This window comes from Loxodonta africana, chromosome 3 (genome assembly GCF_030014295.1).
Source record: "Loxodonta africana isolate mLoxAfr1 chromosome 3, mLoxAfr1.hap2, whole genome shotgun sequence".
NCBI lineage: Eukaryota > Metazoa > Chordata > Mammalia > Proboscidea > Elephantidae > Loxodonta > Loxodonta africana.
Window position 1 is genome coordinate 54,011,257 of NC_087344.1, and position 10,213 is coordinate 54,021,469.

The 10,213-nt window shown below is 52.8% G+C and overlaps 1 protein-coding gene across 1 annotated transcript; it reads right to left on the minus strand.

The window, feature by feature from the left end:
- Window positions 1-662: 662 nt before the first annotated feature.
- LOC135230700 (aflatoxin B1 aldehyde reductase member 3-like) lies at window positions 663-10,181 on the minus strand. The gene is made up of 8 exons (XM_064281383.1): window positions 10,070-10,181; window positions 9,428-9,928; window positions 5,657-5,844; window positions 5,359-5,463; window positions 4,468-4,564; window positions 4,124-4,223; window positions 2,060-2,189; window positions 663-824 (listed from the first exon to the last, which is right to left on the minus strand). Exons 2-8 carry the CDS (start codon window positions 9,663-9,665, stop codon window positions 663-665), a joined length of 1,020 nt encoding a protein of 339 aa, XP_064137453.1. The 5' UTR covers window positions 9,666-9,928; window positions 10,070-10,181.
- Window positions 10,182-10,213: the final 32 nt, after the last annotated feature.

Consider the following 10,213-nt stretch of genomic DNA (forward strand, 5'->3'; position numbering starts at 1 on the left):
CTCCTGGGGTACATACTGAGTAGAAAAGCTAAAAATGTTCTAACACCTCCTGGGAGGTTTCATTCTTCTCCTTGGTGATGCCTCTAATTTTTGCCCAAATTATTTCATTTCTAAGTATTTAGTGAGGGCATTTCTGAATGAGAAAAATCCTGCTCAGGGTGTAGGGCCCTCTTTTTTCTCTCTGACTTAGAAGAGGGAGAGCTACCTCGGGCCCCACTCTTGAGAGGTCAGGCTGGATTCAAGAGAAGGGACTGAGGAGACCCTTGCAAGGCAGTGTACCCCTGAGACCCTCCCACTACCTTGGTCCTTGAAGACTCCAGCTCATAGTTCTGCCCCTTTCTCAGCAAGCCCCCAGGCATGATGGGAAACAAGTTGAAAGCAGCAGAGGAGACGGGTTCCCGGTGTTCACTCCAGGCCTGGGCTACAGCCAGGCCAAGGGTTTGCTTTATTCAGACAGGAAAAGCCTGAGTAGATCTCAGCCCCAGTCTTTACACATGGTGACGGCCACAGAGAGCAAGGCAGGAATCTAGAAAAATTATGCATGGTTCGAGACAATTAGGAAAATCCAGGCTAAATCAGCTTAAGGCAAAGACCTGGCCAGAGTGAATGGAAGAGGTGACAGGCGAGAAAGAATCTTTTGTCAACTTGAGCCATGTTGGGGCCTAACGGAAGTAGTTGGGACATTCATGGGCAACCAAATGCCAGGCTTGGTCAAAGGCATCCACAACGGCAGGCTCCAGGGGCCCTTCCTCACTCGCCCGCAAGTTCTGCTGCAGCTGCTCCAGGCTGGACATGCCCAGGATGACCGCATCCCCACGGGCACTCTGCAAGGGGAGACGGCCAGACGTCAACGCACTTCTGCTTCCCAGTGACCTCAGTCACACACTGCCCCTCCCATCTCTACCCTGTCAAGACTTAGGACCTGGTATTTATTTATAACTTGTATACTACTAGCAGAAGGAATATAAGGTGCCTTCAACAGTTGTGCCTGTGTGATTCTAAACCCTGTATTCTATCTCCCTGCTGTCACACTGCCTCATCCTCAGACAAACCTGAGTTAAGAGCCCAGTTCTGTTCCTCAGCAGCTGTAATAACCTGGCATACTGACTTAACCTCTCTGAGACACAATTATCCTCTCTGTTTTGCACCGTGGTGATAGGAATTAAAAGTTATGTAAAAGCCCTTAGCTCTCCTTTATTCAGCACCTACTACATGCCCTCAGGCTTAACATGCTCACCAGATGTTAGCAGCACAACCCCCACATCAGGCCCTAGGGCAGCTTCAGCGCCACACCTGTGCTCTGGGTCACAGAAGGGACCCTATGACACGCCCTGGGCTCAGGTTCTGGCTCTGTGGCCTTGGCTGAGCAACCTGCCCTCCCTACCCTCACATTTCTCTCCTAGCGAGGAAAGGAACCACCCCGTGCCAGCCCCAGAAAGTGAACACAAAGTGTAAAGGTGATCACGGGCATAGACAGGCTCTGTAAACTCTGAAGGGCAGGCCTAGAAAAAACATGGGATGCCAAGAGAGAGGCAAACCCCCCAACAACCAACAGACAGAGAAGTGAGACTACTGGGTTTTGGATTAAAGCTCTGTTAAACTTTCGACCCCCTTAATAGCTGTGTGCACCCCGGTTTCCTCACTGGTAAAACTGGGATAATCATACTTCATAAGGCCTACCCTGTTACCCCGTTGCTCTCGAGTTGATTCCGACTCATAGAGACACTATAGGAAAAGTGGAGCTGCCCCATAGAGTTTCCAAGGAGCTCCTGGTAGATTCAAAGTGCCAACCTTTCGGTTAGCAGCTGTAGCTCTTAACCACTGCGCCATCATGTCTTCCTCATTAAGGCCTAAGTAGTAATTAAATCCAAGTGCGTAAAGCCCTTATTATAGGGCAGGTCCTTAGTTAACTGCTAAGAACAATGGGAGGATTGGCCAGGAAAAATACAACAGAGAAATTTTAGAAGAAAAAATAAAACGGCTTAGAAATCACCAAGTAAAAGTGTTTCTGGCTTCCCTGAAAGGGCAGAAGGTAAGCATCCAGGGACCATTGGCTTACCTGGAGCTGGGAGTGGTGGTACATCCACCGCAGGGAGGCCGAGGTCATGCTGGGGGCACTGGAGGCATAAGTAGCCTGCAGGGCCTTCTCTACCAGGGCAATGGCCTTGAAGTGGTTCTCCTTCCAGAAGCTGGGCAGGTGGGGAGGGCGGAACAGGAGCAGTAGCATAGGGGTCACCGAGGTGGCCAGCCTAGACAGCCACCTCGACCCCAATCCCTCTAGCACTGAAGAGACCATTATCTCTGTGCTACATTACTGAGTGGCAGAATACACGTACATTTCTGGGCCTCACATCGCAACACTTCCTGAGGCTGGAAGAGGGTGGTGCAGTAGGCGAGACCCCTCGGGTTTAACATGCTCACCAGATGTTAGCAGCACAACCCCCACATCAGACCCTGGAGCAGCTTCAGCGCCACACCTGTCCTCTGAGTCACAGAAGGGACCCTATGACTGAGTTCTATGGCCTTGGCTGAGCCACCCGCCCTCCCTACCCTCACATTTCTCTCCTAGTGAGGAAAGGAACCACCCTGTGCCAGCCCCAGCGGTGAACACAAAGTGTAAAGGTGATCATGGGCATAGCTGGTCTCTCTGAACTCTGAAGGGCAGACCTGGTGACAGCCAGGTGCGGCCTGGGCCTGGTGGGGCAGTGCGCAGTGCACGGCTCCTTGAGAAGCACTGCTTAGGGTGACGGTTCTGCGACCTGGCCACCATTATCACAAACCCCTGGGTGTGCCAGATAAGGATTTTTTTTTTTTAATTGTGCTTTAAGTGAAAGATTGCAGAACAAATTAGTTTCTCATTAAACAATTAATACACAAATTGTTTTGTGACATTGTTTAACAACCCCATGATGTCAACACTCCCCTTCTTGTCCTCGGGCTCCCCATTTCCATTTGTCCAGTTTTTCTGTCCCTTCCTTCTTTCTTCTCTTTGCTTTTAGGCTGCTCTGCCCATTTAGTCTCATATACATGGTTGAACTACATGTGTTACTTTTGTTTTATAGACCTGTCTTATCTTTGACCGAAGGGTGAACTTCAGGAATGATTTCAGTACTGAGTTAAAAGGGTGTCTCAGAGCCATACTCTCAGGGTTACTCTAGTCCCTGTCAGACCAATAAGTCTGGTCTTTTTTTGTGACTTTGAATTTTCTCCTACATTTTTCTCCTGCTCTGTCCAGGACCCTCTGTTGTGATCCCCGTCAGAGCATCGGTGCGGTACCAGATAAGGATTTACGCCACAGCATTGCATACAGGGTGGATCCAAATATTAGACCCTCCATGGCTGAAAAAGTCCTTGGTCATTTCAACAAAACACTGGAGCCTCCTCCATGAAGCTTGGCTTCTTTTGCCCTCCTCCCAAGAGGAGAAAACAAAAAGCAAGGAAGTAAATCACACACAGAAATTAACCTTAATGACTCTGCTTCTGTGTCCACGGAGAGGCCCAGGACCTACATTTTTAGAAGCTCCCCAACATCACACACATGATACCTAAATGTGGTAAATTAAGAGCAACAAAAGCATCTGCTTCAGAGACACCGCTTTACTGAAGGGAAAAGGGCTGTTTGAGTTTAAACTGGTTGCCTCAGGAATGGGACTAGAAAAAGGGCTTCCTTTTAACCATGGGCGTGTATTACTTTGATAACATGTTTCAAAATTTAAAGAGTGAAAACAGGAAGGGAAGAATGCAGGTCCCAACAGCTGCTCGACTATGACTTTAGACACTGATGACAAGTTTACCACTGAGTGTACAAAACTTACACCCATTTTGCCCAGGGGGACAGGCTCAGCTAGTTATGGGACAGAACCAAGCCCCGCTTTCCCTAGTTCCAATGCAAGGTTCCTCCTCCACTCTGGGCAGAGGTTGAGCTCTTCCTCAAGGACACAGGATCCTCACTCCCAATCCAGGCCCGCAGAGACACAGGAGGATATCCAAGACGGGAAGGGGGACTCGATAAATCCAGGGGCCCAGTTGTGACAGCAGGCGAAGGTCCTGGCTGCCAGGAGAGCAGCCTCAGAGGCTGCCTATTTCAGACGAGGGGGTCCCACACCACCTCCCCCCAGCTCACCGATCCCTGTAGATCTCAGCCCAATTATTCCCAAAGAAGCGGCCCACGGGCTGTTTCTCGTCCTTGTCCTCGTACTTGTACTTGCCAGTCAGTAGGCCACCTGCAGGAAGGCTACAATCAGTCCCCTGGCCAGACTGCTCCCAGACAGGCTGGAGATCCCTGGTGGCCCTGGGCTTGGGGATGATGGGGGACCCAAGAGGGACGGAGAACACGGCCCAGTCTCCTGTCAAACCCCTCCCTCCTCCCAGGTCCTGGGCTGGGTACCCACTGAGTTGGGAAGAGGCAGAGCTGGGGCCAGGAATGCGCTCCCACCCCAGGAGAACCTGTCCCCACAGCACTCATACCAGCCAAAGGGTTGTAGGCATAGAACCTCAATCCAAAATGCCTGAGGCAGGGGAACAGTTCTGTTTCCACCTGCCGGGTGGTGGCGTTGTACATGCCCTGCGGGTAGAGGGGCCAGCAGGTGGGGACGGACAAGTCAAGAGAGAGGCCCAGCTTTACTTTTGTAGAACCCTCAGGTCAGACCCTCCCAGGACCTTAACCACAGGGCATATACTTAGTGGTGGTGGGGACAGTGTGTGCCCAAGGAAAACTGGACTTGGATTGATCATTCTGCCAACCTTGACCAGCCCCAACTATGGGCTGGACACAGGATTTACATCCATGAGCCAAGAGGACAAGGTACTTGCCCTGAAAGAGTTTATAGTCAGGGAGGGTATAGTCAGGTATGATGGAGTAAGGTATAACTAGGACAAGAGGCAATTATAATCCACTAGTCAGTTCTGTGACCAGGGCCTGGCACCAAACAGGTTTACAAACACTTGCTGAATGAACAGCAGGAGATAAGGGAGACCATGAGATCTCAGGCTCCTCTGGGACTCTCAGGAACTCTCCATCGGGTGAACTCAAGGCCCCACGGTTTTCCCTGGGGCAGAACCATCTAAGTGAGACCTGAGCACTCTGGCCAGGGAAGCAGGGGGTTAGTGTGTTCCACCTGAAGTGCAGCATGAGGCAGGAAAGGAAATCACCCAGGTGGGCACTGAGGCAGGAAAGGGAGGTGGGGCTGGAGCATGCAGGCACCTGTCTGCCAGGCTGAGGGGCTCAGACTTTATCCTGAGGGCCACAGAAGCCTCTACAGACTTAAGCAGGGGAATGGCTGCTATGCAGAGGGCACTGGGTCAGTCAGAGGGGCTAAGAGAACCCCTGGAGGTAAGGCCTCTAGGCCCTGGCCTCACCTGGTACACTGTCGGCAGGATCCAGCCATGGGCCTTGCAGAGGGTACAGATTTCAGCCACCTCCCAGGCAGCATAATTGGAGAGGCCAAGCTCCACAAACTTGCCCTGTAGGGGAGGGGCCGTGATCAGAACCCACCGCAGCCCAGAAGACCAGGAAGGGGAGAGCCAGTGGAGACCGTGGGAATGATGTCTGTGCCAGCTCCACCTGGGACTTCCCTGCGCCTCCACTCTCCTGGGTAGTGAGAGGGCAAGAGGGGGAGAAGCAGACACCCTCCAGAGCTAAGGTGGTTACCCTTACCTCCCGGTGCAGCTGGTGGCAGGCACGCAGAGTCTCTTCCACAGGGGTGCTGTGGTCAGGCAAATGTAGGTAGAAGAGGTCCACCTGGGTGCACTGCAACCGTTTCAGTGACGTCTCCAGCTGGGACCGGAGACTGTCAGGCTTCAGTGACTTCCCAAACAATGGATTGGCCTTGGTGGCAATTTTTACTTTGTGGGAAGAAAAATGGAGGTTAGCTCAGGCCAGTTTACCAATCATTGGAGGGAGCTTAGTGTAATGATTAAGAAACAGAGCCAGGTTCAAATCCCAGCTCCACCATTGCTAGCTGTGTGACCTTGACCAAGTTACTTAACCTCTCTGAATCTCAGCCCCCTCGATTGGAGTAATAATGGCACAAACCTTGTAGGGAGGATGAACCTGTCATCACTATGCTGATGATTTCCTAGGCAGCTGAATGTGCCAGGCAAGGCATTGCACTAGGGGCTGACAGAGGGAGATGCATGGGGACACGTTTCCTGTCCTCAAGGACTCATAATCTGTTGGCCACTGCACAGTCAAGGTGGCAGAGAAATGTATCAGGTGCTAGAGGAGCCCAGGGCATGGAGGCGTGAGGTCCATATGGGAGTTCAGAGAAGGTTTGCCTTAGATGGTGACCCTAACTCAGAATCTGCAAGTGGAAGTCAGAGGCAGCCAGCTGAAGAAGGGCGGGAAGCACATTCCAGAGTGTGGGGACAGGGGCAAATGCCCAGAGAGGCCAAGCCTGTGATTCCTTGTACCTAGAGCCCAAGGTCCAGGTAAGACACATGGCAAGAGAAGAGGCACAGCCCAGATCCCAAGGGGCCTTGAGTTCACCCCATGGAGTCTGGGCTTCAGAGGGCTGTGGGGCACTAAATGGTCAGCTTTGTGGTTTTAAAAGATGACTCTGGCTGAAGCGTAGACATAGAAACTGAGCACGTCTGGAAGCAAGGAGACCAGTAAGGAGGCTGCGGAAGGAATCCAGAAGGGAGATGCAGAGGCCACAAGGTAGGCCGCTGGGAGGGGAAGGCAGGGAGCAATTAAGAGAAATCTCCCCATGAAGCAAGCCTGTGGTCTGCCATCCAGGTGTGCTTTACACAATTTTCTCACCACTCCCATTAAGAATGCTAGCTAGCTGGACTGATAGGTGAGAGAGAGACTTTTCACACTTGGAAAGTCACTTCAGCAGGCCAAGGGCACTCACTAGACCTCTTGAGACTTGGGAGTAAGCCAGCTTGGGATTTTTTCACTCCACCACTTCCTCAAAACCACCCCCACCTCCCCACTGCCCAGTGTGAACTTAGCTTCACATCTGGGATCTGACTAGCCCCTAGCCTCAAGAAGGGAAGAGAAAGGGGTTGGAGGATTTTTAAACTATCAGAAATAAAATCGGGAGTTCCCACTGAGAGGCAGCCAGATGATCTAGAAAAAAGGCAGTGCTGAGACACGCTCACAGTTCCGTTTTATTGCAGATCTACCAGGCTGTCAATCAGGAGAAACCCAGCAAGGCACCACCGGAGGGAGAGAAGAAAGAGCCTCAGCGTGGAAGGAGGAAACTGTGTTAACACTCATAACAACAAGGTTGTTGTCATTAGCTGCCATGGAGTCAGCCAGCCACCAACTCAAGGCAACTCAGTGAACGACAGAGTGAAACACTGCTTGCTCCTGTGCCATCCCCACCTTCGGTTGTGGATGGACCATTTGTGATCCATAGGGTTTTACTGGCTGATTTTCTAAAGTCGATCGCCAGGCCGTTCTTCCTAGTCCATCTTAGTCTGGAAGCTCTGCTGAAACCTGTTCAGCATCATAACAACAGGCAACACTCCGCTGACAGACAAGTAGTAGCTATGAGACGGGCAAGAGATCAGGCTGGCTATAATTAAAAGGCCTCTGATTCAGTATTCTTGGAATCTGAACCTAAGTGCAGACCACCATATAACTTTTACTGCTGGCACTCGCGGACTCCTTGTGACTAACACACTAGGTGCTTATACAAAATAAGGGGCCACATTTCCTATCCCTACATGCTTGACCAGCTATAAATTTCTGATAACCCTCCTGAGTTGTTTTTCAAGTCCCCTACCAGGTGCAGAGCATACTCAGTAAATGTCAAGTTAACCTATGAATGACCTTCCACATGAGATAATCATGAACAAAGATCCCTTGCCGGGACTCGAGCCAGGATCCAGTGACATCGCTCATGTGCAACATCCCAGAATAAGTCCTGTTCAACATCCCAGCAGCCTCTGAGAGGAAATCCATCTTAGTTCAATCAACAGACTCCATCTTAGTTCCAGCAACAGACTCCATCTTAGTTCCAGCAACCTCTGTGAGGAAATCCATCTTGAATCCCAACTGCCTGTGCACTTGATTTTCATAACCCCTCCTCTTCTCCTGAAAATCTCCACTCACCTAATGAATAAAGATAATGCCTTTTTATAAGCCCTAAGAAATCCTTCATTCAGAGAAAGACTGGAGGCTAGTGTAGGTGAAAACCCCTCTCTATCTCTCTCTTGCAAGCCTTTTCCTAATAAACCTTTGTTCATGAGGAACCTCTGAACCTCTCCTGGTCATTCTTGGTCAGAAGAAGGTAAGAACCTAGGCAGGGCTTAGTCCCGAGGTGAGAAGCCCTGCCCTGCAACAGCTACACATGAGGTGCATTGGCCAGGAATTAAACTCCAGTCTACTACGTGGAAGGCAAGAAGTCTACCGTTGAACCACCAGTGTCCCCAGTAACAGCTAACACTTCTGAGCCCTCACTATGTGCCAGCCAGTCCCCATCCTGAGCACTTCCAATGCCATCAGACTGAGGGAGAGTCACGTGCCCCCATCACAAACCTTCCACTTAAGCTGCATCTGCCTACAGGCCACACCTCCAACACCCTTGGCATTTCCCATTGCCTTTGCACACTCATGCCCCTGTCAGGAATACCCTCACTTCTTACATTCCTGGCAAGCTCCTATGGCTTCTTTAAGGTGGAACTCCAATGTTCCCTTTTCAGAGGAGCTTTCTTCAATAGTTCTCTCCCAGGAAGTGCTCCATCTTCTGGGCTCTCCAGCCAACTCTAGAATCTGAGCTTCCCTGCAATGGATTAGTGTCAATTTTCCTGGGATTCCTTCACATCAACAAGCCTCAGACAGACTAACAGAGAGGACAGTTAGACTTTACCTGCTTCCTCGCCTTCTCCCCCGTCAGACTATACCCTCCCTACAGTGCTACTTGGGCTTCCAGGCGCTGCCACCCTAGTGGGGAGGCACTGTCTCCTGAACAGGGCACAAGGAACTATGGGGAGCAAAGTCTGGTGCACAGCAAGGCTGGAAAAGAGTAGATGACCCGCCCATACCAAAGTCTGATCTGGGACAGAAAACGCAGGGTGGGAGGGGCAGTGGGTGGGTGGGCAGGATCCCTGCAGCTCAAGGGTTCCTGCGGGGTGCAGTAGGGCAGGGCTACACAGTTCTAGATTCCAGTGTTTTCAGGGCCCCAGAGATGGGCTGGCTAAATCGTTCCAGGCTAGGCCAGGGTTGGAAATCGCCCCGCGGAGGGTCCTGGGCTACCTTTGCCGGAGGGAAAGGAGAGGATGTGCGCGGCCTTGAGGGGCTTGGGGTTCAAGAGCTGAATAGGGGGAGGTCGGCGCCCGGGCAGGGGGCCGAAGCCAGGCATCCTGGCCGCGCACCGCAGAGTAGGGCAGTGCACGGCGCGCACGGCTCAGCGTCCGGCCGGCCAGGATCGGCTCCCTCAGGGCAGCTCAGGGGTCCGAGACGGGCCCCAGGCGGTACCTTTGCAGCCGCTGGCGCCCAGCCGGAGGCCCAGGCCTCCCAAAATGCTCTCAGACTGGCCGTCGCCGTACGCGAAGGCCGTGTCCACCTCCGTGTGGCCGCGCTCCAAGAAGGCGCGCACGGCCTCGGCGCTGGCGGGCGCGTCCATGCGGCGCCCCATCTCCATGGCGCCCAGCACCGTGGCCGGCCGGGCAGGGACGCCCGAGGCGGCCCGCGTCTCCGACAGCATCCGAGACATGACGACGGCGCCGGCAGTCGCAAACCCCGAGAGCCCCGGCGTCGCTTGCAGCCCTCGGAACACGAAGTCCCCAGCGCACCGCGGCTGCGCCTTAATAACCCCGCCTCAGATCCCGCCCACCGCGGCCTTGGCCGGAGCGATCCCGCTCACCACCACGCAACCAAAGGTGGGGGAGTCTCGGGGACTGTCTGCATGTCGCCGCGTGAGGGCGGAGCGGCAGTGACCCAGGCCTTGGCCACGATCCCGGATGCATGAGCTAGGTCCTAGAGTTGCGAGAGAAACGAGACAGGCGGCCAGGACTCGAGGGGCTTCCTTGCCAGGTCTCCTACCTCCCTCCCTCCGTCACCCCTGAACTGTCCCGGGATCCCTGTCGCCTCCTGGAGGGAACTTTCCTAAGTGCTTACCAGAAAAAAAGTTGCCTCTGCAGGGAAGGAAAAAAAAACAGTTCCGGAGGAGCGGGCTCAGACTCCATGTGTGTCAGGGTACAACTGTGCCCCATAGGATTTTCATCTCAATGGCTGATTTTTAGGAAGCAGTTCACCAGGCCT